Source organism: Nomascus leucogenys, chromosome 18 (genome assembly GCF_006542625.1).
Source record: "Nomascus leucogenys isolate Asia chromosome 18, Asia_NLE_v1, whole genome shotgun sequence".
NCBI lineage: Eukaryota > Metazoa > Chordata > Mammalia > Primates > Hylobatidae > Nomascus > Nomascus leucogenys.
The window spans coordinates 100946043-100972147 of NC_044398.1; the positions used below are offsets into that span (position 1 = coordinate 100946043).

The following is a 26105-nucleotide window of genomic DNA, read 5'->3' on the forward strand; positions in this document are numbered from 1 at the left end:
GCGAGGGGACTGGACCGGGTATGGGCTCTGGGACCCTGACATCCAACCTGGCGGAGCCTGGGCTCACGTCCACTGCCCCTTCCCTGCCCAGGACCAGAGACCCAGCGGGGAGTTACCATCTGAACCTCTCCAGCCACTTCCGCTGGTCGGCGCTGGAGGTGTCCGTGGGCTTGTACACGTCCCTGTGCCAGTACTTCAGCGAGGAGGACATGGTGTGGAGGACAGAGGGGCTGCTGCCCCTGGAGGAGACCTCGCCCCGCCAGGCCGTCTGCCTCACCCGCCACCTCACCGCCTTCGGCGCCAGCCTCTTCGTGCCCCCAAGCCATGTCCGCTTTGTCTTTCCCGTGAGTGACCCTGTGCTCCTGGGAGCCTCTGCAGAGTTGAGGAGGGCCTGGGTGGGCTCGGCTCCATCCTGAGAAGCACAGCTTGCACTGACCTCCTGGGCCTGGCGGCTGTGTCCTCACAGGAGCTGACGGCGGATGTGAACTACATCGTCATGCTGACATGCGCTGTGTGCCTGGTGACCTACGTGGTCATGGCCGCCATCCTGCACAAGCTGGACCAGCTGGATGCCAGCCGGGGCCGCGCCATCCCCTTCTGTGGACAGCGGGGCCGCTTCAAGTACGAGATCCTCGTCAAGACAGGCTGGGGCCGGGGCTCAGGTGAGGGGCGTGGCAGGGTGGCAGGGCCTCCCCTGCTCTCTGTGGCTGTGCGGGTTGCACCCTCTGGGAGTGAGTCTCGTCGTAGGCGTCAGAACAAGGCAGTTTTTGCAGTGCTGTGTGAAGGGCTCGTGTGTTAATCCTGGGAATGGGCCGGGCGCGGTGGCTCATGCTTGTAATCCCAGCACTTTGGGAGGCTGAGGTGGGCGGATCACGCGGTCAGGAGATCGAGACCACGGTGAAACCCCGTCTCTACTAAAAAATACAAAAAATTAGCCGGGCGTGGTGGCGGGCGCCTGTAGTCCCAGCTACTCGGAGAGACTGAGGCTGGAGAATGGCGTGAACCTGGGAGGCGGAGCTTGCAGTGAGCCGAGATGGCGCCACTGCACTCCAGCCTGGGCGACGGAGCGAGACTCCGTCTCAAAAAAAAAAAAAAAAATCCTGGGAATGACCTCGTGGGCACTCACTGTCCCTGAGGACCAGGACAGCTTCTAGCTGGAAGTAGATGCCAGTCAGTCGGGGGGGCAGCCCACGTTTTGCACAGTATTGTGGCCCCACAAGTGATGTGAGCTCAGCCTACCACTGCGGGACCCTGACTGCATAGCTTGTCTCTCAGACGGAGGCGCCAGCACCCTCCCCGTGGCTGTTTCTTCAGTAACCATTTTCCTTTCATTGGAACTGCCCTTCCGGCGTTCCCTTTTTGTTTTTGTTTTTCTTTTTTTGGAGACGGAGTCTCGCTCTGCTGCCCAGGCTGGAGTGCAATGGCGTGATCTTGGCTCACAGCAACCTCCAGCTCCCTGGTTTAAGGGATTCCCCTACCTCAGCCTCCTGAGTAGCTGGGAGTACAGGTGCGCGCCACCACACCCAGTTAATTTTTCACCATGTTGGCCAGGCGAACTGACCTCAGGTGATCTGCCTGCCTCGGCCTGCCAAAGTGCTGGGATGACAGGTGTGAGCCACCACGCCCGCCCGTGTTCCCATTTTTTATCTCCGTGCTGTGCTTTCACCTTCATTGGCCAGTTCTTTCTTTCGATTACCTACTTTTAAAAACTGTCGGCCGGGCGCGGTGGCTCACGCCTGTAATCCAAGCACTTTGGGAGGCCAAGGCGGGCAAATCACGAGGTCAGGAGATCGAGACCATCCTGGCTAACACGGTGAAACCCTGTCTCTACTAAAAAATACAAAAAATTAGCTGGGTGTGGTGGCGGGCGCCTGTAGTCTCAGCTCCTCGGGAGACTGAGGCAGGAGAATGGCAGGAACCCGGGAGGCGGAGCTTGCAGTGAGCTGAGATCACGCCACTGCACTGCAGCCTGGGCAACAGAGTGAGACTGTCTCAAAAAAAAAAAAAACAAAAAAAAAAACCATCACCTGGGTGTGTCACTGGGAGAAAAGGAGGTGACACAGCTTCACGCTTTGCAGTCTGTGCATGAACTGAGGGACAGGTCTGTGGTGTGGGTCACCGGTTGTGGCATGACTGAGGCGTGGACGGGTGTGCAGTGCGGGTCACTGGTTGCGGTGTGGACTGAGGCGTGTGCAGCCATGTTTGCATGTCACAAGTTACAGTTCTTTCCGTGTAACTTAATCACGTCCTCGCGGCCTTGCTGTTTATTGGACAAATTGCAGTAACTGCAGCCCCTCGTGTATGGCAGAGCCGTGCAAAGCCAGGACTGCCCGTGTGGCTCCTTGAGTGCAGAGGCCAAAGCTGAGATGACTTGCCTGGGATGCCACACGTGTTGGGCAGCAGACCGAGCCTCTCACCCCTCCCTCTTGCCCCCCAGGTACCACGGCCCACGTGGGCATCATGCTGTATGGGGTGGACAGCCGGAGCGGCCACCGGCACCTGGACGGCGACAGAGCCTTCCACCGCAACAGCCTGGACATCTTCCGGATCGCCACCCCACACAGCCTGGGTAGCGTGTGGAAGATCCGAGTGTGGCACGACAACAAAGGTCTGTGCGGACCCTGCCAAGCTCTGCCCCTCTGCCCCCGCATTGGGGCGCCCTGCGAGCCTGACCTCCCTCCCGCGCCTCTGCAGGGCTCAGCCCTGCCTGGTTCCTGCAGCACGTCATCGTCAGGGACCTGCAGACGGCACGTAGCACCTTCTTCCTGGTCAATGACTGGCTGTCAGTGGAGACAGAGGCCAACGGGGGCCTGGTGGAGAAGGAGGTGCTGGCCGCGAGTAAGGCCTCTTTCCATGTTCCCACTCTGTGGGAGGTTGGGCAGGGTGGTCCTGCCCCGTGGCCTCCTGCAGTACGGCCCTCCCTGCCTCCTAGGCGACGCAGCCCTGTTACGCTTCCGGCGCCTGCTGGTGGCTGAGCTGCAGCGCGGCTTCTTTGACAAGCACATCTGGCTCTCCATATGGGACCGGCCGCCTCGTAGCCATTTCACTCGCATCCAGAGGGCCACCTGCTGCGTTCTCCTCATCTGCCTCTTCCTGGGCGCCAACGCCGTGTGGTACGGGGCTGTTGGAGATTCTGCCTACAGGTGGGTGCCGTAGGGGTCGGGACAGCCTCTTCCTGCCCAGCCCTTCCTGCCCCTCACCCTCACCTGCGTGACCTCCTCTCCTCCACACAGCACCAGGCGTGTGTCCAGGCTGAGCCCGCTGAGCGTTGACACAGTCGCTGTTGGCCTGGTGTCCAGCGTGGTTGTCTATCCCGTCTACCTGGCCATCCTCTTTCTCTTCCGGATGTCCCGGAGCAAGGTGGGCTGGGGCTGGGGACCCGGGAGTACTGGGAATGGAGCCTGGGCTTCGGCTGCATGCCCAGGGCCACCTATCTCCAGTGCTGCAGCCAGAGGGAAAGGCGCCCACCAAAGTCTGGCTCTCGGGAAGGGTCAGCACACTTGAGCAGCCTTAGCTAGACTGACCAGGGAGAAAGAGAAGACTCAGATGCCAGAATTGTGAAAGAACGAGGGCACTTCGCTGCCAATCGTGCAGACATGAACAGAACCTAAGCAGATGCCACGGACAACTGCACAGCAGCACGCCACATAACTCAGAAGAAGCAAGCACGCAGCTGTGACTGCTTCTGAAATGCACTCCAGAAGAAAATCTCAGTATATGTATAGCAAGTGAAGAGACCGAGTTAGTCCGTTAGAAACCTCCCAGTGGCCTGGCCGGGTGTGGTGGCTCATGCCTGTACTCCCAACACTTCAGGAGGCTGAGGTGGGCGGATCTGAGTCCAGGAGTTTGAGACCAGCCTGGGCAACATGGCAAGACCCCATCTATATAAAACATTAAAACGTGCCAGGCGCAGTGGCTCACGTCTGTAATCCCAGCACTTTGGGAGGCCGAGGCGGGCAGATCACTTGAGGTCAGGAGTTCGAGACCATCTTGGCCAACACGATGAAACCCCATCTCTACTACAAATACAAAAAATTAGCTGGGCGTGGTGGCGGGCGCCTGTAGTCCCAGCTACTCGAGAGGCTGAGGCAGGAGAATGGCATGAACCCGGGAGGCAGAGCTTGCAGTGAGCCGAGATTGCGCCACTGCACTCCAGCCTGGGTGACAGAGCAAGATTCCGTCTAAAAAAAAAAAAAAAAAAAAAACCCACAAAGAAAAGCCCAGGCTCAGAACCTTCACGATAGAATTTTTCTAAGTAGTTAAGGAGGAATTAACACCAATCCTTCACAGACCTTCCAAGAATACAGCAGGTGGGAGCTCTTCCCATTCATATGGAAACAGTAGGCTGCACCCTTTAGGAATACACACATGGGGTCTTCAGCAGGTTACATGCAAACCAACCCTGGCAGCACACAGAGAAGGCGCATGTGCCGCGACCAGGAGGGGTTGCTCCCGAGTCCATGGCAGGAACCAGAGGCCACATGTGGCTGCTCATATTTAAGTTAAATAAAATGAAATAATGGCTGGGCGCGGTGGCTCACACCTGTAATCCCAGCACTTCAGGAGGCCGAGGCGGGCAGATCACTTGAGGTCAGGAGTTCCAAGACCAGCCTGGCCAACACAGTGAAACCCTGAATCTACTAAAAATAGAAAAAATAAGCTGGGCATCGTGGCAGGCACCTGTAATCCCAGCTACTCAGGAGGCTGAGGCAGGACAATCGGCTGAACGCGGGAGGTGGAGGTTGCAGTGAGCTGAGATTGCGCCAGTGTACTCCAGCCTGGGTGACAGAGCAAGACTCCGTCTAAAAAAAAAATAATGAAGTTTAAAACTCTGTCCGTTAGCTACACCAGTCTCCTGTCAAGTGCTCAGTGGCACACACTGCGAGGGGCTGCCATCAAGGACAGTGCAGATGTCCCATATATCCACCATTCTAGAACATTCTGCCGGATGGCACCGGGCTCTGCCCTGTCTGCTGAGGAGGTGGCTTCTCATCCCTGTCCTGGGCAGGTCTGAGCTGCCACCCTCATCCTGCAGGTGGCCGGGAACCCGAGCCCCACGCCCGCCGGGCAGCAGGTGCTGGACATCGACAGCTGCCTGGACTCATCCGTGCTGGACAGCTCCTTCCTCACGTTCTCAGGCCTCCATGCTGAGGTGAGGGCTCTACTGGGGGTCCTGGGCTGGGTTGGGGGTCCTGCCGCCTTGGGGCAGCTTGGACTGAAGACGCTGTGCACCTCTTAGCAGGCCTTTGCTGGACAGATGAAGAGCGATTTATTTCTGGATGATTCTAAGAGGTGGGTTCCCTAGAGAAACCTCAAGCCCTGGTGCAGATTACTGTGTCTCGAGTGCCGGGGGTGTGCAGGCTGTGTGTCCTCGCTGGGTGTCTGTGGCTCCACGTGGTCACACCACCTAGGAGCAGGTTCGCTCGGAAGCCCAGTGTGTCCGTGCGTGACTGGACGGGGGTGGGGTGTGTGTGTGACACATCCCCTGGTACCTTGCTGACCCACACCACCTGCAGCTTGGTGTGCTGGCCCTCCAGCGAGGGAACGCTCAGTTGGCCGGACCTGCTTAGTGACCCGTCCATTGTGGGTAGCAATCTGCGGCAGCTGGCACGGGGCCAGGCGGGCCATGGGCTGGGTCCAGAGGAGGACAGCTTCTCCCTGGCTAGCCCCTACTCGCCTGCCAAATCCTTCTCAGCATCAGGTGAGCTGGGGTGAGAGGAGGGGGCTCTGAAGCTCACCCACGCAGCTGGGCCCACCCTATGCCTCCTGTACCTCTAGATGAAGACCTGATCCAGCAGGTCCTTGCCGAAGGGGTCAGCAGCCCGGCCCCTACCCAGGACACCCACATGGAAACGGACCTGCTCACCAGCCTGTGAGTGTCCGGCTCTCGGGGGAAGGGGGATGCTGGAGGAGGGGCTGGGACTCGGGCCAGACAGCCGTGGTCCCTGCCTGGAGTGGGGTGGGGTGGGGTGCCAGGGCGGGGCTGTGGCTGCACCACTTCCCTTCTCTGAGCCTCCGTTGTCTGTGGAAAGAGCCTCATGGGGTCCCTAGGGCCCCAGAACCTTCCCTCTAGGGAGGGAGCAGGCGCATGGGGCTTTGGAGGAGCAGAAAGGCTCCCGTGTGAGGCTGGCCGGGGCCACGTTTTTATCTTGGTCTCAGAGCAGTGAGAAATTATGGGTGGGTTTTTAAATACCCCATTTTTGGCCGGGCACGGTGGCTCACGCCTGTAATCCCAGCACTCTGGGAGGCCGAGACAGGCAGATCACGAGGTCATGAGATCGAGACCATCCTGGCTAACACGGTGAAACCCCGTCTCTACTAAAAATACAAAAAAATTAGCCAGGTGTGGTGGCGGGCGCCTGTAGTCCCAGCCACTTGGGAGGCTGAGGCGGGGGAATTTCTTGAACCTGGGAAGCAGAGGTTACAGTGAGCTGAGATCACACCACCGCACTCCAGACTGGGCTACAGATGAGACTCCTTCTCAAAAAAAAAAAAAAAAAAAAGAAAGAAAAAATACCCCATTTTTTTTTTTTTTTTGAGACCATTTTTGAGTATTTGTATTTTAAAGAATTTCTTGGTTGGGTGCGGTGGCTCATGCTTGTAATCCCAGCACTTTGGGAGGCCGAGGTGGGCAGATCACCTGAGGTCAGCAGTTCGAGACCAGCCTGGCCAATATGGCGAAACCCTGTCTCTACTAAAAATACAAAAAAATAGCCAGGCATGGTGGCAGGCGCCTGTAGTCCCAGTTACTGGGGAGACTGAGGCAGGAGAATCGCTCGAACCTGGGAGGTGAAGGTTGTAGTGAGCCGAGATTGCGCCACTGCACTCCAGCCTGGGCGACAGAGTGTGACTGTGTGTCAGAAAAACAAAGGCTGGGCATGCTGGCTCAGCCTGTCATCCCAGCACTTTGGGAGGCCAAGGTGGGCAGATCACCTGAGGTCAGGAGTTCGAGACCAGCCTGGCCAACATGGCAAATCCCCATCTCTACTAAAAATACAAAATATTAGCCAAGCGTGGTGGCGGGCGCCTATAATCCCAGCTACTCGGGAGGCTGAGGCAGGAGAATGGATTGAACCCGGGAGGTGGAGGTTGCAGTGAGCTGAGATTGTGCCACTGCATTCCAGCCTGGGCAACAAAAGCGAAACTCCGTCTCAAAAAAAAAAAAATTCCTCAACTTCTTGGTTGTTTTGTAACTTATCAACAAAGGGTCATACGGAGTTATCTTGTATGTAGTCACGCACATGGCAGCTGGCGGCAGAGCGCTCCCACGGCGTGTTCCTATGCGTGTGACCCCAGGCTCTGGCATGCCTGCCTATGCTCAAGTGCGCTGAGGTGCACACGGCCCTGCCGTTGCGCTGCAGCCTGCCTGCAAGATTCAGTGCAGTGGCATGTGGTGCAGGTGCAGCGCCCCAGAGCCACAGGCCACAGCACAGGGCCTGCATGCACAGGGGCTGCGGTGTCTGGGTTTGGGTAACTACACCCTGTGACATTTGCAGAGCGACAGAATTACCGAATGGTGCATTTCTCAGAACATCTTCTCAGCACTAAGTGGTGCAAGACTGCTGGTTTTCCATCCACATCTAGTTTGATTTCTGTGTTATTCCTTTGAGTGCTTCTCATTGTTAAACAAGCAGGAGCTAAAGAAGTATGAACTTCCCCTGGACTCAAACAAAAAGGAAAACTTCCTGATTTACAAAAGGCAGATAACCATGACATGAGGGCATCTTTATGAATAAATTGCCAGTCGGTTTTAAAAATACGGAGTATGAGCAGATCCGGGGGTAGTCACTACACGCTGACCAGCCCAGGTATCTCCCGCCCAAAGCTCTGTGAAATCCAGATTCAGTGCTTCCGCAGGGATTTCTGGCGGCAGCTCAGACTCCGCAGCCACACAGAGTGCGTGGCCCTCGCCCTCCCGGCTTCCTCAACCCTTGGCCGTCCCTTGCTCAGACAGTGCTTCGGGCTGACCAGGTCGGAGGCTTGGGTTTGTCCTGGACCCCTCTGCATCCTTCCTCACTCCAGCCTCCAGCACATCCCGTGGCTCCTTTCCCAACAGAGCATGGCCTTCCCTACATCTGAGCCTGCACGCTCCGTCCTGGCGGCACCTCTGCCCTGGCATTCCCTGCCACTCCATGCCTCCCTGTTGGCCATTCTCCGTCTCTGCCAGCGAGAGCCCGCTCCCTGAATCAGACCCTGAGTCATTTGTGTTGCTATAAAGGAATAGTTGAGGCTGGGTTATTTGTTATTTTTATTAATTTTTTTTTTTTGAGATGGAGTCTCACTCTGTTGCCCAGACTGGAGTGCAGTGGCACGATCTCGGCTGACTGCAAACTCTGCCTCTCAGGTTCAAGCAGTTCTCTGCCTCAGCCTCCCAAGTAGCGAAGATTACAGGCGCCTGCCACCACAGCCGGCTAATCTTTAGTGTGTGTTTTTAGCAGAGATGAGGTTTCACCATCTTAGCCAGGCTGGTCTTGAACTCCTGACCTCGTGATCCACCCACCTTGGCCTCCCAAAATGCTGGGATTACAGGTGTGAGCCACCGCCCTGACCAAGTTGAGGCTAGGTCATTTTTTAATTTTTTTGTAAAGACAGGGTCTCACTGTCTCCAACTCCTGAGCTCAGGTGATCCTCCTGCCTCAGCCTCCTGAAGTGCTGGGATTACAGGCTTGAGCCACGGCGCCCAGCCAAGAGTGTCTTTTATCCTCCGAGAGACAGCAAAACAGGAAGCATTCAGTGCAGTGTGGCCCCGGGTCAGGCCGTTCTTTCGGTGATGGGCTGACGAGGGCGCAGGTACAGGAGAACGCCCCGAGAGCCCGGGACTCGGCATGTCGCAGTTGGTCTCATCCTCCCCCTCACGCGTCTTCGCTGCCTCTGTACCTCTTCTGTAGCAGCTCTGGGACTGGGCACATCAGCATGGTGCCCTGATGCAGTGGCACGGCCTCGATGGTCATTGGCTCCTGGAGACACAAGCAGATCTCTGGCCTCAGGGAGCCCTACACACTGTTGGGATTTGAAAGGCATTTCTATGTTTCCTTGTCCAAAAGTTAATTTTAGGCCGTAAAACTGCATGGGACAGACACACTGGCCTCTCTAGATTGTGGAGATGCTTGTTGGATGGTTGAGACCCAATCACAATTTGCAGCGTTGAGGGAGGTTAGTTGCACCCCGAGAGACTGTGCACCGCTGTAGGGGCGGCTGGTCAGGCTGTGGGCGATGGGTTTATCAGCAGAAAGTGAGCAGGAGAGGAACGCAGGTGCACACCTGACTTCAGTGCCTGGAGTAGCTCTTGGTTCCCTGGCTCCCAGCACCACTCCCACTCTCGTTTGCGGTAGGGTCTTCCGGCTCTTTGTAGGGGGGACCCTATGACCCGAGAGGCTCAAGAAACTGCCCACCCAGATTAACATGGGCTTGGCTGCCACTGCCTCCTGGAGGCCGGGATGAATTCACAGCCTACCGTGTCCCTCAGGTCCAGCACTCCTGGGGAGAAGACAGAGACGCTGGCGCTGCAGAGGCTGGGGGAGCTGGGGCCACCCAGCCCGGGCCTGACCTGGGAACGGCCCCAGGCAGCGAGGCTTTCCAGGACAGGTGCGCTTGTGTAGCCCCGGGATGCCCCCAGCCCCTCCCTGTGAGCTGCCTCTCACAGGTCTGTCTCTGCTTCCCCAGGACTGGTGGAGGGTCTGCGGAAGCGCCTGCTGCCGGCCTGGTGTGCCTCCCTGGCCCACGGGCTCAGCCTGCTCCTGGTGGCTGTGGCTGTGGCTGTCTCAGGGTGGGTGGGTGCCGGCTTCCCCCCAGGCGTGAGTGTTGCGTGGCTCCTGTCCAGCAGCGCCAGCTTCCTGGCCTCATTCCTCGGCTGGGAGCCGCTGAAGGTGAGGGGGCTGCCACGGGTAGGCTGCAGACCTCCATCACGGGGGACCCCTCTGAAGCCACCCCTTTCCCAGGTCTTGCTGGAAGCCCTGTACTTCTCACTGGTGGCCAAGCGGTTGCACCCTGATGAAGATGACACCCTGGTGGAGAGCCCGGCTGTGACGCCCGTGAGCGCACGTGTGCCCCGCGTACGGCCCCCCCACGGCTTTGCACTCTTCCTGGCCAAGGAGGAAGCCCGCAAGGTCAAGAGGCTACATGGCATGCTGCGGGTGAGCCCGGGTGCGCCCTGTGCGCCTGCCACCTCGGTCTCTTGTCTCCCACCTCCCACCCATGCACGCAGGACACTCCCGTCCCCCTTTCCTCACCTCAGACGGCTCTTAGGGGTTCAATGCTCTGCAGCCTTTGCCCGGTCTCCCTCCTACCCCACGCCCCCCACCTGCTGCCCTAGTCCCTGCCAGGGCCTAGCTCCAATGCCCACTCCTGCCTGGCCCTGAAGTCCCCTAAGTGCCGCTGCAGTGGCCTGTGTGTCTTGCCCCAGGGTGGGGTTCCAGGCAGGGTGTGTGCTGCCATTACCGTGGCCAGGTGGAGTCTTGGGGCGCCCGCTGCCAGCTCACCTTCCTGCAGCCACACCTGCCGTAGCCATGGGGGCCCCAGCCGTTGCCAAAGCCCTGCGATCACTGTGGGCTGGGGCCAGGCTGACCACAGGGCCCCCCGTCCACCAGAGCCTCCTGGTGTACATGCTTTTTCTGCTGGTGACCCTGCTGGCCAGCTATGGGGATGCCTCATGCCATGGGCATGCCTACCGTCTGCAGAGCGCCATCAAGCAGGAGCTGCACAGCCGGGCCTTCCTGGCCATCACGCGGTACGAGCATCCGGTGCACTCGTCTGTCTTCTGGGCTTTGGTTTTGCCTTTAGTCCAGCCAGACCCTAGGGGACATGTGGAAATGTGTAGGTACCTTTGTGGCTGCCAGAACTGGAGGCAGGTGTTGCTGGCATCAGTGGGCAGAGGCGAGGGGCACAGCTCCGCGTCTTGCAGTGCACAGGACGGGCCCATGACAGACAACTGTCTGCCCCAGAACGTCCCCAGGATAAGGCTGAGAAGCCCAGGTCTAGCCGTGGCCAGCAGGGCAGTGGGAGCCATGTTCCCTGGGTCTCTGGCGGCCGCTCACTGCAGGCGGGCGTGGGGTAGTAGGCGCTGGAGCGTGTGACTGTGTCTGATGCTGTGGCAGGTCTGAGGAGCTCTGGCCATGGATGGCCCATGTGCTGCTGCCCTATGTCCACGGGAACCAGTCCAGCCCAGAGCTGGGGCCCCCACGGCTGCGGCAGGTGCGGCTGCAGGAAGGTGAGCTGGCAGGGCGTGCCCGAGACTTAAATTATTCCTCTTGTTTGGAGAGCAGCCTTCAGCGGAGCTCTGGCATCAGCCCTGCTCCCTAGCTGTGTGACCTTTGCCCTCTTAACACCACAGTTTCCTTCTCTGTATATAAGAGATGGTAACGTTGTCTAATTGATGGCTGCTGGGAGGGTTCCCTGGGGTGGCGCCGAACCAGCGCTCAGGCGAGCTGGCCAGCAGGAAACACTCCCATTGGGTTTTGATGATGCCCTGGCCCCGGCCTGGGGCTCTGTTTCAGCACTGTGTCCAGACCCTCCCGGCCCCAGGGTCCACACGTGCTCGGCCGCGGGAGGCTTCAGCACCAGCGATTACGACGTTGGCTGGGAGAGTCCTCACAATGGCTCGGGGACATGGGCCTATTCTGCGCCGGATCTGCTGGGGTGAGCAGAGCGAGGGCCCCAGGCGTCTGTGCCAAGGGCAAGGGAGTAGTTCTCCAGGAGTGCCCTGACCTCCTGACTAGCCTGGCTCCGGCGTGTGGGAAGGGCTGGGGTGCAGCACCAACGCCACCCCTCTCCTGCAGGGCGTGGTCCTGGGGCTCCTGTGCCGTGTATGATAGTGGGGGCTACGTGCAGGAGCTGGGCCTGAGCCTGGAGGAGAGCCGCGACCGGCTGCGCTTCCTGCAGCTTCACAACTGGCTGGACAACAGGTGGGAGCTCCCCCCCTGCCTTCTCCGGGGTGGCTGCAGTTACCAGCCAAGAGCCCACCCTCACTCCTCCGGCCTCCGCTGGCCTAGGCGGCTTCCACAGCCCCTCAACCACGCCTGCACTGCGCGGTCGCCGCAGCTCCCGCCCTGCCACCCACTCCCACTGACCCGCACCCTCTGCGCAGGAGCCGCGCTGTGTTTGTGGAGCTCACTCGCTACAGCCCGGCCGTGGGGCTGCATGCCGCCGTCACGCTGCGCCTCGAGTTCCCAGCGGCCGGCCGTGCCCTGGCCGCCCTCAGCGTGCGCCCCTTTGCAATGCGCCGCCTCAGCGCGGGCCTCTCGCTGCCACTACTCACCTCGGTACGCGTCCCCGGCCAGACCCCGCTTCTCCCACCCGCAGCGTCCCACCCCCTCGCGGCGTCCCACCCCGCCGCAGGGCCCCCGCCCCAGCAGTGTCCCACCCCCCCCCCCCCCCCCGCAGGGCCCCGCCCCCCGCAGGGTCCTACCCCCCGCAGGGTCCTACCCCCCCCCCCCCGCAGGGTCCCGTCTTCGCAGCGCCCCGCCCGCCCTCCTGACCCCGACCCCCACAGGTGTGCCTGCTGCTATTCGCGCTGCACTTCGCCGTGGCCGAGGCCCGTACTTGGCACAGGGAAGGGCGCTGGCGCGTGCTGCAGCCCAAAGCCTGGGCACGGTGGCTGCTGGTGGCGCTGACGGCGGCCACGGCACTGGTACGCCTCGCCCAGCTGGGTGCCGCCGACCGCCAGTGGACCCGCTTCGTGCGCGGCCGCCCGCGCCGGTTCACTAGCTTCGACCAGGTGGCGCAGCTGAGCTCTGCAGCCCGTGGCCTGGCGGCCTCGCTGCTCTTCCTGCTTTTGGTCAAGGTGAGGGCTGGGCCGGTGGGCGCGGGGCTGGGCGCAGACCCCAGGGCTGCAAGCGGACAGATTTCTCGTCCGCAGGCTGCCCAGCAGCTACGCTTCGTGCGCCAGTGGTCCGTCTTTGGCAAGACATTATGCCGAGCTCTGCCAGAGCTCCTGGGGGTCACCTTGGGCCTGGTGGTGCTCGGGGTAGCCTACGCCCAGCTGGCCGTCCTGGTAGGTGACTGCGCGGCCGGGGAGGGCGTCTTAGCTCAGCTCAGCTGCACGTCCTCACTGGTGCCACCTTCCCCGCAGCTCGTGTCCTCCTGTGTGGACTCCCTCTGGAGCGTGGCCCAGGCCCTGTTGGTGCTGTGCCCTGGGTCCGGGCTCTCTCCCCTGTGTCCTGCCGAGTCCTGGGACCTGTCACCCTTGCTGTGTGTGGGGCTCTGGGCGCTGCGGCTGTGGGGCGCCCTACGGCTGGGGGCTGTTATTCTCCGCTGGCGCTACCACGCCCTGCGTGGAGAGCTGTACCGGCCGGCCTGGGAGCCCCAGGACTACGAGATGGTGGAGTTGTTCCTGCGCAGGCTGCGCCTCTGGATGGGCCTCAGCAAGGTCAAGGAGGTGGGTACGGCCCAGTGGGGGGGAGAGGGACACGCCCTGGGCTCTGCCCAGGGTGCAGCCGGACTGACTGAGCCCCTGTGCCGCCCCCAGTTCCGCCACAAAGTCCGCTTTGAAGGGATGGAGCCGCTGCCCTCTCGCTCCTCCAGGGGCTCCAAGGTATCCCCGGATGTGCCCCCACCCAGCGCTGGCTCCGATGCCTCACACCCCTCCACCTCCTCCAGCCAGCTGGATGGGCTGAGCGTGAGCCTGGGCCGGCTGGGGACAAGGAGTGAGCCCGAGCCCTCGCGCCTCCAAGCCGTGTTCGAGGCCCTGCTCACCCAGTTTGACCGACTCAACCAGGCCACAGAGGACGTCTACCAGCTGGAGCAGCAGCTGCACAGCCTGCAAGGCCGCAGGAGCAGCCGGGCCCCCGCTGGACCTTCCCGTGGCCCGTCCCTGGGCCTGCGGCCAGCCCTGCCCAGCCGCCTTGCCCGGGCCAGTTGGGGTGTGGACCTGGCCACTGGCCCCAGCAGGACACCCCTGGGGCCAAGAACAAGGTCCACCCCAGCAGCACTTAGGCCCCCTCCCTGGCGGGGGTGGGCTGTGGAGTCAGAGTGGACACCGCTCAGTATTACCTTCTGCCACCTTCAAGGCCTCTGGCCAGGCAGAATGGCTGCACGCAGGTTCCCCAGAGAGCAGGCAGGGGCGTCTTGTCTGCCTGTGGGCTTCAGCACTTTAAAGAGGCTGTGTGGCCAACCAGGACCCAGGGTCCCCTCCCCGGCTCCCTTGGGGAGGACACAGCAGTATTGGACGGTTTCCAGCCTCTGAGATGCTAATTTATTTCCCCGAGTCCTCAGGTACAGCGGGCTGTGCCCGGCCCCACCCCCTGGGCAGATGTCCCCCATTGCTAAGGCTGCTGGCTTCAGGGAGGGTTAGCCTGCACTGCCGCCACCCTGCCCCTAAGTTATTACCTCTCCCGTTCCTACCGTACTCCCTGCACCGTCTCACTGTGTGTGTTGTGTCAGTAATTTATATGGTGTTAAAATGTATATATTTTTGTATGTCACTATTTTCACTAGGGCTGAGGGGCCTGCGCCCAGAGCTGGCCTCCCCCAACACCTGTCTGCGCTTGGTAGGTGTGGCGGGGTTACGGCAGCCTGGCTGCTGCTTGGATGCGAGCATGGCCCTGGGCCGGTGCTGGGGGCACAGCTCTCTGTCTGACAGGCACTCTCATCACCCCAGAGGCCTTGTCATCCTCCCTTGCCCCAGGCCAGGTAGCAAGAGAGCAGCACCCAGGCCTGCTGGCATCGGGTCTGGGTGAGGAGCAGGACTAGGCATGTCAGAGGACCCCAGGGTGGTTAGAGGAAAAGACTCCTCCTGGGGGCTGGCTCCCAGGGTGGAGGAAGGTGAGCGTGTGTGCGTGTGCGTGTGTGTGTGCGTGTGGCCCAGGCAGCCCCAAGGCCCTCGGAGCTGGCTGCGCCTGCTTCTGTGTACCACTTCTGTGGGCACGGCCGCTGCTAGAGCCTCGACACCCCCCCCCACCCCCGCACCAAGCAGACAAAGTCAATAAAAGAGCTGTCTGACTGCAGTCTCGCCTGTCTGTGCACTGGGGCCAGGACTTTATTTCACTGACACGCAGTACCGTCCAAGGCCAGCGCAGCAGGGAGGGCCCTGGCCTCACACAAACTCGGTGAAGTCCTCCACGGAGGAGATGAGGCGCTTCCGCTGGCCCATCTCATAGCCAGGTGTGGGCTCGGCTGGAGTCTGTGCAGGGGCTTTGGTGTGGGACGGGGGGTGCACCAGAGGCAGGCTGGGGTTGGAGTAGGCGGCTTCCTCGCAGATCTGAAGGTAGAGGCAGCTTGGGCAGCAAGTCTGGGAGGCGTGGCAACTGCTCTGCCCACACACCCGCCCCACGGCCTGGGCAGCCAGCACACCCCGCGGAGGGAGCCCCATCTTCCCTACCCGCTGGCGGAGCCTCTTAATGTGGCGGAGCCGGGCAATCCACTTGGAGGGGTAGATGTCGGTGGGGTTAGAGCGGCTATGGTGTACCTGTGAGGCCATCTGGGGACGTAGGCAGGGGGTGAACTCACTATCAGGTGGCACCTTGGCCTGTCCCACCAGCTCACGCCTGGACCCATCCCCACTCACATTTGCGTGCAGGGCCATCTGGCGGGCCACGAAGGGCAGGTTGCGGTCAGACACGATCTTGGCCACGCTGGTGTCCACAAGGCCCTCCATGTCTGGGGAGACTTGGTGGTCATGCCAGGCCCAGGGCCCTTGGCGCCACGCTGCCGGGCTCCACCCAGCCCTACGTTTCCTGCACTGCAGGGCCCCACCCGGCCCTACCTTTCCACGCTGCCATGCCCCACCTGGCCCTACCTTTCCTGCACTGCAGGGACACCAGGTTGCACTCGTAGTCCAGCGGGGTGACGATCACGTGGACAAAGTTGAACTGGCCCTGCCCAGACAAGAGAAGGGGTCGTCCCCGCACACAGCATGTGCTAAAGGCTACGCTCGGCCACTGCCTGGTTGCACTGCTAGACGCCTGTCAGCGCCATGGGCGGCATCTGCCCCTGAACTTTCCCCTCCAGCAGCGGGGCTGTGTTTGTCTGGCCTCCCCCAGGCCAAGCCCCCTGCACATCTGGGCCCAGCACCCGCATATGCTGCAGCCACAGCCCAGGACACCTCCACTCACTGGGCCCCCCAGGGTGTCTGCAGCCACACATCCAAATCTGTCCACCCAGCCATGAAGTGTGCCGTGCACCCCATCTCAGCACCACCACACCCTCCTCAGCCTCCCAGGTGGCCCCCAACTGGTCGTCTTGGCATCTGGCAGAGCCCACCTCCCTATGCTCCTGCCCCTCCTGGACTCTGACTGGCAGCCCTGGGGTTTTGGTTCAGTGGCTGCCTCAGCATCCTGGGGCCCTTGGAGTGAGGCCTCCAGCCCACCTGCCCTGCCTGGGCCATGCCAGCTCTCCCCGCCATGCTGGGGCTCACCCGAACCACACTGTGTGACACTGGCCGACCCAGCCCACCTCCAGGAAGAGGGTGACACTGGTTGCTGCCTAGTGGTGCATGGCAATAACCAAGCGAGCAGCCTGACAGCTGCCACTGGGGAGATTGTGGGGGCCCAAGGGCCGTGCCAGGCAGGAAGCAGCAACTACACTGCCCACCCAGCACACCCAGTCTGCACTTGCCAGTTACTCCTGAGAAAAACTCAGCAGCAGGGGCCACAGGCTCCATGGCACAGATGATGAAACTCAGGCTCGGGTTGAAGCTCGTGCCCATGGGGCCCTGAGCAATGCGGCCTTCTCCTCATGTTCCTCGTGACCGAAGCTCAGGGAGAAGGACCTGCCACCAACCCAGGACACAGCAGTGGGCACCTGCCTGGGGCCCAGCCTCACTGACAGCCCCTCACTCACCTTGATGGTGCCGAGCTTAAAGTCCTCGCCGGAGTCATTGTAGACAATGGACACAAAATCGTTGCCCAGGTGGCGCTTCTTGTCGCAGCGGTGCTTGTCCACGTCCTTGGTGGGCATCAGGGTGGCGATGTGGAAGATGGCTGAGGGTGAGCAGGGCCAGATGGGTTTGTCGGGCCAGTGCTGAGGCCCTCTGTGCCTTGCACTGGGGCACCTCCTGATTCCTCCAGGGGCTGTGGGTGCCTGCGGAGGCCACGTCCTCTGGTGTCTGGCCAGGGGCCCTCGGCTCTCCCCAGGCACAGGGCTTCGGGACTCAAAGCCACCAGCCCCATCACTGCCTCCATGCCCATGCTGTTAAGCTTAGAACCTGAGACATGGGGAGCTGGAGCAGGTGGTGCCGGGGCCATGCCCCAGGGCGTGGGGTAGCAGGACTGGATGGGAGCTGTGCCCTGAGGCCTGGGGCAGCAGGAGCAGGTGGGGGCCAGGCCATACCTTGCATGATGTCATCGTGCCAGCAGTAGGTGAACTGGCCGTCCTCACCACACACATCCAGGCCTCCCAGGTACACCTTGTCCGGCTGGCAGTCCTTCAGCTCGATGAGCCGGCCCAGGCCCGTCAGGAACTCCGTGTACCTGTAGGAGCCATGCTCGTTGGACAGGATGGCGAGCTCGCTGTTGCTCTGTGGGGAGAGGGGAGAGGCAGGGTGGCATCACTCCCTGGCTGGGCCCTGCCCTGCAGAGGGTGGGGGTGCCCAGCAGGCTCTGCCAGGAGCCCCACTCTGATCCCTGAGGCAGACAGGACCATCCATTCCAGCAGCCACCCAGGCCAGACACCGGGTGTCATCCTTGACTCCCTCTCTTCCCTCAGCCCCGTGTGCGCCCGGCCAGCAAAATCGGGGAGCTCCACACTCAAAGCACACCCGGGGCCCTGGGCCCTCAGCAGCCTGTCCCCAGGGGCCTACCCCACTCCCACAGGAACCATCACCACCCACCTCCATGAGCCACACAGCAGGAGGGACTCACTGACTCGGCTGAGTCAGGCCATATGCCCTCTGCTCAGAAGCAGCCCAGGCCCTGCCCTTTCCCTTGGGATGAAGGCTGCTGAGGCTGCCTACCCTGTCGGCTCCCGTGGTCGCCCAGCACCAGCGCTCAAGCTGGGTAGGGTGGCCCCAGCCTCTGCACCTGCTGCGGGTGTGCGGGATGCCCCCACCCCTTATGCAGGCTCCCCCGCCCGCTCCCTCACTGCTCAGCTGTCAGCTCACTGACCAACAGTGCCCTCCCCAGCCCTGCGACCAGTGCCACCCACCCGGTCCTTCCCACTCCTTGGTGTGCCGGGTGCTCACACGCTGACCTGTCACTCGTGCCTGGGTCCCCAGCACTCAGAACAGCACCTGGCATGGAGCTCAATGAGCACTTCATGCTCTAGGGGACCCAGCAATGTGGAGCTCTGTGGGACGTGGGGGTCCCAGACTCCCACCCCCTGCAGGCTGAGGCCCAGCTGGCCCTGTCCAGGCACCTAGGCCAGCCCCGCAGCCTCACCTGGCCTTCTCCAACATATAGGACGGCGATCTTGTGGGTGTCGTATGATGGGATCTGGTCGAGGAGCTGCACCGACCGCTCGAAGGACTGTGACTGTGGCACACAGAACCCTGCCTGAGCCCCAGATGCCCGTCCACGGGAGGCCACCCCACCCAGGCCGGCCACAGCAGGCTGCCACAGGGAGCTGAGGCCAGAGCCCTCTGCAAGCCTGAGCTCTGCGCAGCAGAGCTGGGCCCCCACCATTCACGCGAGCCACACAGCCCCAGCAGACTGCAGGAGAGGGAGGCCACGCCTACCTCACTGGGCAGCAGGATTGGCTTGTTTGACTCGTCGCCGAAGAAGGGGGAATGGTAGAGCTGCAGGAACACGAAACTGCACAGGGAGGGGACGGTGGGCACCCAGGTGAGGGCCTGGCCAGGGCAGCCACAGCCCACAGGGAGGAACACAGAGCCAGGCCATCTCCCACTCCACTGCCCTCCCACGGGCTCCGGCCAGCCTTAGGGCATAGGCCACAAGGACCCTACCCCAGCCTGCTCAGCCTGGGGCAACTGAGGCACCAGGTTCCCGCAGGACGGGTGTCAGGAGCCCCGCCCGGAAGCAAAAGGCCCACCTGGGGTTGATGCCCGGCACTTTCTCTGCATTGGAGGCTGTGGCTCTGCTCTTAAAGGCATCCTTCTCTACCCTCTTGCCCCTGCGTGATGGGGCCGAGTCGGAGATGGTGTAACCTCGGGGCCGGAGGCCACTGGGCGAGCGGGGGGAGCTGGAAGGCAAGGGACCCTCGGGCTGGCCCCGACTGTCTTCGCCTGAGGCTGACCAGGCAGCACTTTCCCCGTCCAGGGTCCCTGACTGTGACCGGGCCTTAACCTCAGGGCTCAGTCGGCCCACGTCGGCCTTGTCCCCAGGGTCCCCGAGGATGTCCTGCAGGCTCTGCAGCTCGGGAGAGGAGCTGGACTTGCTCAGGGGCTGCGAGGGCTGGAAGGAGAGGTCCACAGAGGGCCGGCCACCCTCCGAGGAGACGGCTCGCTCAATGGGGATGCCCCTGGCAACCAGCTCCTCCGCGTGGAGTGACTTCTCCTCCTGGCTGGAGACTGAGGATGACTAGAAAGGAGCATCCCGAAGAGAACCCCCATCAGGTGGCGCCCTCGAGCCCACCTGGGGTTGACCTGGAGGCAGCGAGGCCCTCTCTGTCCTCTGTCTCAGGGCCACAGACCAGCCCGAGCACCAAGCTATGGCCCCCGCCCGTGACGCAGCAGCACTGCCACCAGCTGTGCCCCACACTGCGTGAGCAAAGGTATCAGCATCCCCTGAGACCACGGGCTGCCCAGCAGCCAGGGCCAGCCCAGGTGGAAGGCTGGGAAGTGCAGACCGTCTGTGCACGAGGGATGTGGAAGAACATCTCACCCAAGTTAACAGAGCCAGTTCCCCGGGTGCAGGCACAAGCACGCAGAGCCCTGCCTCCCCGAAGGAACCCCCCGAGCTCAGGAGGGTCCAGGTTCTGAGCCACACTCACCCTGCTGTAGGCATCCATGCGCCTGTTCATGCCTAGCGCTGCCTCAAAGTCCTCCAACCCCGGGGACTCCACTGGCACAGGAACCTCGCCAGGACTTCCCTCCTCCATGACCACGGCGGAGTCTGGGAGGACACAGACGGGGCTGCTGGATGTGGGGCTGGGCCAGGCCCTGGCGCTGACGTGGCCTCCGAGAACCAGCCTTCTCCTGAGCAGAGGGACAGCAGCCCTGCGGAGCCTCCCCAGGGCTCTGCTTACTGCTGCCATCCACCGAGCGGGCAGGGAGGACGCTGGGAGGGCCTGGGCGTGACCCTGACACAGGCCTCTCCTGCATGAGCTCCCGGGGGTTGGGCAGGCAATCGGCTCTGCCCACCCTAGTGTCCACCAGCAGCCACCCGTGCCTCCAGGTAGGCAGAGGCAAGACACTCTCCGCCTGACGGGCCTCAGCTCTGCAAGAGCGGGAGCCTGAAACCAGCCCTCTGTAACCGAGGAAAGCGGTGGAGACTCCGTGACGTGGGGGAAGTCCCTGTTTGCAAACAGACTTAGGAGCCTGCTCCAAAGAGCAGAGGCTCACCCTCCAACTCCAAGCCAGACTCACAGCTGGGGACACTAAAGAGAGATGGTGGGAGGCCCCAAAGCAGCATTTCCTGTGCCAACGTCAGGGCAGGGGGAGAGGAAGTAGAAGCAGCAACAGAGGGGACCATCACAGCCCCCGGGGCACCCACACAGCCCTGCACACGCGCAGTCAGCTGCCCCAGGGCCCGTCCCACGCAGCCCTTCCAAACCAGCTCCTGTCTGCACGTGCAGACCTGGCGGGGGAGCACCATGCAGGTCACAGCACTCCCCACCAGCGCTTGGGGGCAACAGGCAGAGGTCGGTCTGCAGGGCCCTTGGTCAACCTGGGACATGAGGCAGCCCCATCTGTGGGTTCCAGAGGCCAGGGGAGCCACCATGGGCCAGCGCAAGGCCAGCTCGGCAGAGGCCCAGGGGCGGGCTTCCCCCTCGACAGCTGCCACCCGTCAGAGTCTGCAGCTCAGCTGATGTCACCATGGAGACTTAGGCCACCCGCACCCCGCAGGCCTGAAGCTGGGCCGGGAGTGCTCGCACAGCGCGGGGACAGGGCTCAGCCACAAAGGGACCAAGTCAAGGGGATCCCGCTGGCCAAGCCAAGGCGTCCCGCACAGACGTCCTCATGCGAGTCGGGACCTGCTCCCCAGGGCAATGGAGGCAGACAGACCATGGGGGTGGGCGGATGAGGCGATGAGCACAGCATCTATGAGGCAGAGTGGCGCTCTGCAGCGAACCGCTTCCCTTTGAGAGGCGCGCCAATACCTGCCCAGGAAACGCTCCTGTGCAGCTGTCCTTGGCAGCTGGACTGGTACAGGGAGGAGAAAGAGGCCACTGCAAGGGAAGCCCGTGTGCGGCCACGTCAGCAGGAGGAGGGGCTACACACAGGTCGAGCAGAGAGCACAGGCCCCGTGCCTGCAGAGGAGAGAGGGCAGGGCCAGCGGCCAGCAGGGGCACGCACGGGGCCCAGCACTACAAGCTGCTCGGGCAGACCTGAGGAGGGCACTGCCTCCCTCCTCCCGTGAATAGACGTCCTAGGCCGCTAAGTGCATCTGCAGCCACAGGGAAGGGCCAGAGGGTCTGGTGAGAAGCATAGTGCTGAGTGGGATGGGGGCCGAGAGTGCGCAGGCGGGCTCAGGGGTCCAACCCCGGGCCCAGGCAGGGAGGGAGGCTGCCGCAGAGCCACCTGGAGCCCGCAGTGCTGGACCCCCACGGAGGGTGCTGGGCAGAGGCTCCACAGGGCCCCCTACTGCTTCTGACGCTGCCAGCTCCAACTTCCTGAGCAGGGCAGGCACCTCCCAGGGGGCAGGCACCTCCCAGGGGTCAGCCTCCTCCCAAACGCCGGAGGACGATGGTGCTGAGGCAGGCCAGGAACCACTCTCAGCCATGTGCGCGCCCTCAGCAGAGAAGAGCCACATCGCCACCACCAGGAGCACCAGGCCAGTGGGAGCAGAGCCCGTGCCAAGGTCTGCCATGCGACTCACCTGTGTTGGAGCGAGGCAGAGGAGGGGGTTTGGCAGTGCTGGCCGCCGGCACCGACAGTGACTTGTACAGAGCTGTGTCCCGGTGCTCCTTGAAGCGCTCAGCCGCCATGAGGGCGTTGGACAGTTCCTGCAGGGGCATGTTGTTGATGTCCGAGGAGAAAGGGCTGAGCGGGTTCTCCAGGCTCATCAGCCAGCTGGTGTTCCCTGCGGAGGCGGCAGCACCTTTGGCCTGAGGCCAGCGCCTCCGCTTACCCATCCCTGGCCCCCCGGGAGGCCTCCTGGCCTGGGCCCTGGCTTTGCCGATGCTCCCTCCCACAATCCTCAGGACCACGATGTCGGAGCCAGCGCTGCTCTGGCGGCCACCCACCCTGCTGCCCCGATCAGCCCCTGCCCCGAAACCAGGCTCGGCCAGGCACCTCGGAGCGGCAGCCTCCAGCCCACAGCCTCACAGTCTGGACCCAAGGCCTCCACGAGGGCTGGAAACCCTACTCCTCGAACCCCTCAGCCACAGCACACCCAGGCGCCCCGGGCTCTGGGCCTCTGTGGAGGCTCCCTCTGCCCCTGGGAACAGGCTGAGCTGTGCCCCCATGTTGGTGTGCTTTAGTCCCAACCCCAGAAACTCAGAACAGGACTGTCTCCAGAGACTGGGTTTCAGAAAGGTAATTAAGGCTAGCAAGGCACCAGAGTGGACCCTAAGCCACGACTGGTTTCCTCCTAAGAGGAGATTAACACGCAGACACCCAGGAAAGACCCTGTGAGGATATGGGGAAAAAACCGTCTGCATGCCAAGGACTGAGGCCTCTGAGGAGCACGTCCTGCCGAGGAGCACCTTGATCTCAGACTTCCAGCCTCCAGGCGGGGAGGGCAACTCTGCCGTGGAAGCCACTTGGTTCGCCACAGGCCCCTGCCCCATCTCGGCCACCTGGATCGCCCCTCACAGCTCACCTCTGGAGACTTAAAAGTTACCCCCAAATGGCCCAGCGCGGTGGCTCACGCCTGTAATCCCAGCACTTTGGGAGGCCGAGGCAGGCGGATCACGAGGTCAGGAGATCAAGACCATCCTGGCTAACACGGTGAAACCCCATCTCTACTAGAAATACAAAAAAACTGGCCGGGCGCGGTGGCGGGTGCCTGTGGTCCCAGCTACTCGGGAGGCTGAGGCAGGAGAATGGCGTGAACCCGGGAGGTGGAACTCGCAGTGAGCAGAGATCGCGCCACTGCACTCCAGCCTGGGCAACAGAGCGAGACTCTGTCTCAAAAAAAAAAAAAAAAAAGAAAGAAAAAAAAAAGTTACCCCAAAATGCCCCAAGAGGGCCAAGTCTGCAATCGCCCGAGTGTGCACAGCTCTGTGGGTGACTGGCAGAGGGGTGGGGCTCACGCCAGCCCCATCCAGTACCTGTGGGCCTCCGGACCAGAATCTCCGCCCAGCCCTGGGTCAGCAGGGGCACACAGGCCGCCAGGTTCGTCTTCTCCTGCACAGGAACCCGGGTGCCAGCTGAGGTCTTCTCAGGCTTCGCGGCTGGCACAGTCCGTGGTCCTGAAGAGGTGGCACTGCCCAGGAGCTGGGAGGCCGGCACGTCCAGGGCACCAACTCGAAGACCATGGCCCCCTGAAGAGGAGGCAGAGGACGGGTGACCACCAGCTACCTGATGCAAACCACCAGATAAAGCTAAATGCTGCCCCCGGCCTGGAAGGCTAGTGCCACAGGGAGCCAGAGAGGGTGCAGCTCTGCCCTCGGGGCACAGCCCACCACAGCGCTGGCCTCAGTGGACCCAGGGCCACAGGGAGGGACCCAGAACCTGTCCTGCAGTCAGACCACAGCTCGCTGGAGCAGAGAGGGGCTCCAGGACGGAGCCGGGCTGAAAACCCGCAGAAAACAGCAGCTCCCAGAGCAGGCCCCTCTGCAGCAAGCGGGCCACACTCCACCACTCCACGGCTGTGGGGTGAGCTGTGGAAGCCTCACTGCAGGGTCAGGCCGTGGGCCGGGCCTGAAGCCAGCCACCCCGGCCCCTGGGCTCAGGGCCTTCCTGAACACTGGGACCAGCAGCAGCAACTGAGGGAGCCCTGGTGCCTGTGTGGAGGTGGCTGGGGCCAAGGCTCACCCGACATGGAACGGACCCGGTCCCGGGCCCCGCGGGACACCTGCTGCCCAGCCTGGGACTCCAGCTTGGCCGGCGCCTCCTTTGTCTGTCTCACATGCACGCCGGGGCTGGAGCTGAGAAGAGAATCCCACGCACAGGGTGGACTCAGTCCCCAGGGTGCCACGTGGGCCTGGGCTCGGGACATCCGGTGTTGAGGCTGGCAGGCGCGGAGGGAAGGAAGGTGCAGTCACCTCGACTCCGGGCCGGACTGCAGCTCCCCCGAGTCCAGGCCTAGTAACGACCGGGTCCCGGTTCCCACGCTTGTCGTCACAGTGACAAGCTTGTTCCCAACCAGCCAGGTTTTGGTCCTGCCACCCGCCAGGAGGAACTCGCCCACAGGAGACCTAGAAGACAGGGAGCATGAAACCCAGCTCGCCCGTGGAGCTCCCGGACGCCTCGGCTCCCGAAGGCCCGCCCAGCCCGGGAGTGCCGCCTGGACCTCTTCGGGACAGCCGTGAAGTTGGAGAAGACGTATCGAGCCATCATGTCCAGACAGGTTTCCGTGAGCTCCAGGTGGAGGGTTTTCAGGCTATCATCAGCCTGGGCCACGGAGTTCTCATCTGCAGACCCCAAGCTGGCACTGGTGAGGGACGTCTGTATCCTGCTGGAGGGAGAGGCCATGACCAGGGTCAGGGTGCCAGGCAGGGCGGGCCGAGCCACCTATCACCAAGGGGCCAAAGCTCAACGCATGCACGGCCGAGGACCTCGCTCGGAAAGACCCCAACAGGGCGTGGGCGGCCCAGCGAGCCTCAGCTTGAGAATCACGTGGACCACATCGTCCCAGAGAACGGGGAGACGTTGGGTGGGGAAGACCAGGCCTATTGGTTGGAGCAGACTCAGGAGGCTAGAGAGACCGACATCCCCCTCACCGAAGCCCACGGGAGCACTAGGTTATGGCCTCGTGGCGAAACAGTGTAGTCATGCAGAGAGGCGGAGGCCACACAGACAGGCCCAGATTGCATTCTGCCCGCAGGCTGCCTCCGGCAAGCACACAGAGGTCTGGGATCCCCGCGTGGCCTTTCACCCTCACCCTCAGGCAGGCGAGCAGCTGCCTGAGTTCCACACCCAGTGACAGGGAAGAGGCTTATACGGGGTTCAGTCTGATACAAATTTCATAGCCCCTAGGCAGTATTTTGCTCATGATACAGAATGTGCTAGAAAATGGCTTTAAGCCTTGTCAAGCACCCCTACCACCCCAATCCCTGGCCAAGTCCCGCCCAGCAGAGGCCGGCCTGACGTGAGAAGGTGGATGGACTCAGGGCCGCGGGACCCCTTGGCCTGCAAGAGGCTTCCAGGAGGAGACAGGTATCCCCTCTGCCAGTGCCAGCAGCGATGACCCACAGGCAGGTGACAGCCGAGAGCCCGAGAGCCCACATTTGCACCCGGACACTGCAGGGAGAACCAACTAAGGCCACACCCTGGAGGATCCTGGCCCCCACCCTGGCCCTCCCAGGCTGCCCCACCCCAGCACCCTCCACAAATGCCCCTTCTTCCCTTTCAGCTACAACAAAAAATAAACCTTGGTGAGAGGAAAGCCCAAGGAAAAACGTCCGTCCTAGAGAATATGAAAAGGCCAAAACCAGGAGCAGTGTCTCCCCCAACCCGCACTGCGGCCCTTGGGGACAGCCTGGGGAGGCTGCTGCCCGGCACGCCTGACTCTCTCGGAGCGGCAACCCGAGGGGGCCTGGGGATGCGTGCAGCCAGCCCGTGCTCATACAGGGCCTGGGGACAGAATGCAACCTTTCCACCCCTCGTCACCGGCTCCCCCTGGGATGGCCAGAGAGGACACGGGCAGACGATGAGGTCATGCAAGCAGCCCCATGCACTGCCACCCAGGTGCTCACGGGGCCAAGCTCCAGGGTCCGTGCCCCCCACCCGACAGTCCCGCTACCTGCGGACCACATGTTCAGACACACTGATGCTGCGGCACCGGAAGGCCTCGGCTGCAGAGCTCTCCTTGAATTCTTTCACGGGTGGAGAGTTATTCAAGCCTTGTTTGGGGGGTCTGGCTATCCTCAGACTATCGGGTGAGGAAGGAGCCCCAACGCCCCAGAGAGCCCAGCTCCCGGGAAGGGGAGAACAAGCCAGTGGAGGGGTG

General features: G+C 62.3%; 2 protein-coding genes across 11 annotated transcripts in view; one reads left to right on the forward strand and one right to left on the reverse strand.

The window, feature by feature from the left end:
- Positions 1-14026, forward strand: part of PKD1 (polycystin 1, transient receptor potential channel interacting) — a 50044-nt gene extending 36018 nt beyond the window's left edge. Inside the window, 23 exon segments of the mRNA XM_030798934.1 lie at positions 92-344; positions 467-662; positions 2438-2608; positions 2695-2838; positions 2933-3143; positions 3234-3360; positions 5036-5152; positions 5240-5292; positions 5517-5701; positions 5779-5872; positions 9467-9585; positions 9664-9866; positions 9939-10133; positions 10587-10726; positions 11094-11206; positions 11493-11634; positions 11775-11900; positions 12083-12257; positions 12488-12778; positions 12854-12988; positions 13067-13372; positions 13463-13892; positions 13895-14026. Coding sequence (XP_030654794.1) covers positions 92-344; positions 467-662; positions 2438-2608; positions 2695-2838; positions 2933-3143; positions 3234-3360; positions 5036-5152; positions 5240-5292; positions 5517-5701; positions 5779-5872; positions 9467-9585; positions 9664-9866; positions 9939-10133; positions 10587-10726; positions 11094-11206; positions 11493-11634; positions 11775-11900; positions 12083-12257; positions 12488-12778; positions 12854-12988; positions 13067-13372; positions 13463-13892; positions 13895-13929 — 3961 coding nt within the window. The 3' untranslated portion in view covers positions 13930-14026.
- A 905-nt stretch (positions 14027-14931) lies between these two features.
- The window catches only part of LOC100604902 (TSC complex subunit 2), a 41526-nt gene continuing 30352 nt past the window's right edge, over positions 14932-26105 (reverse strand). For 3 of the 10 annotated variants that reach the window (XM_030798935.1, XM_030798936.1, XM_030798941.1), the window contains 17 exons: positions 25899-26027; positions 24447-24611; positions 24199-24351; positions 23969-24081; positions 23263-23475; positions 21867-22070; positions 21148-21216; positions 19819-19940; positions 18919-19406; positions 18605-18680; positions 18309-18401; positions 17263-17449; positions 16774-16913; positions 15731-15809; positions 15500-15591; positions 15314-15412; positions 14932-15193 (listed from right to left, as the gene is read on the reverse strand). In XM_030798935.1, coding sequence (XP_030654795.1) covers positions 15029-15193; positions 15314-15412; positions 15500-15591; positions 15731-15809; positions 16774-16913; positions 17263-17449; positions 18309-18401; positions 18605-18680; positions 18919-19406; positions 19819-19940; positions 21148-21216; positions 21867-22070; positions 23263-23475; positions 23969-24081; positions 24199-24351; positions 24447-24611; positions 25899-26027 — 2587 coding nt within the window. In that variant the 3' untranslated portion in view covers positions 14932-15028. The remainder of the gene's footprint in view (positions 15194-15313; positions 15413-15499; positions 15592-15730; positions 15810-16773; positions 16914-17262; positions 17450-18308; positions 18402-18604; positions 18681-18918; positions 19407-19818; positions 19941-21147; positions 21217-21866; positions 22071-23262; positions 23476-23968; positions 24082-24198; positions 24352-24446; positions 24612-25898; positions 26028-26105) is intronic. The other 7 variants (XM_030798937.1, XM_030798940.1, XM_030798939.1 and 4 more) reach the window with 7 other exon arrangements.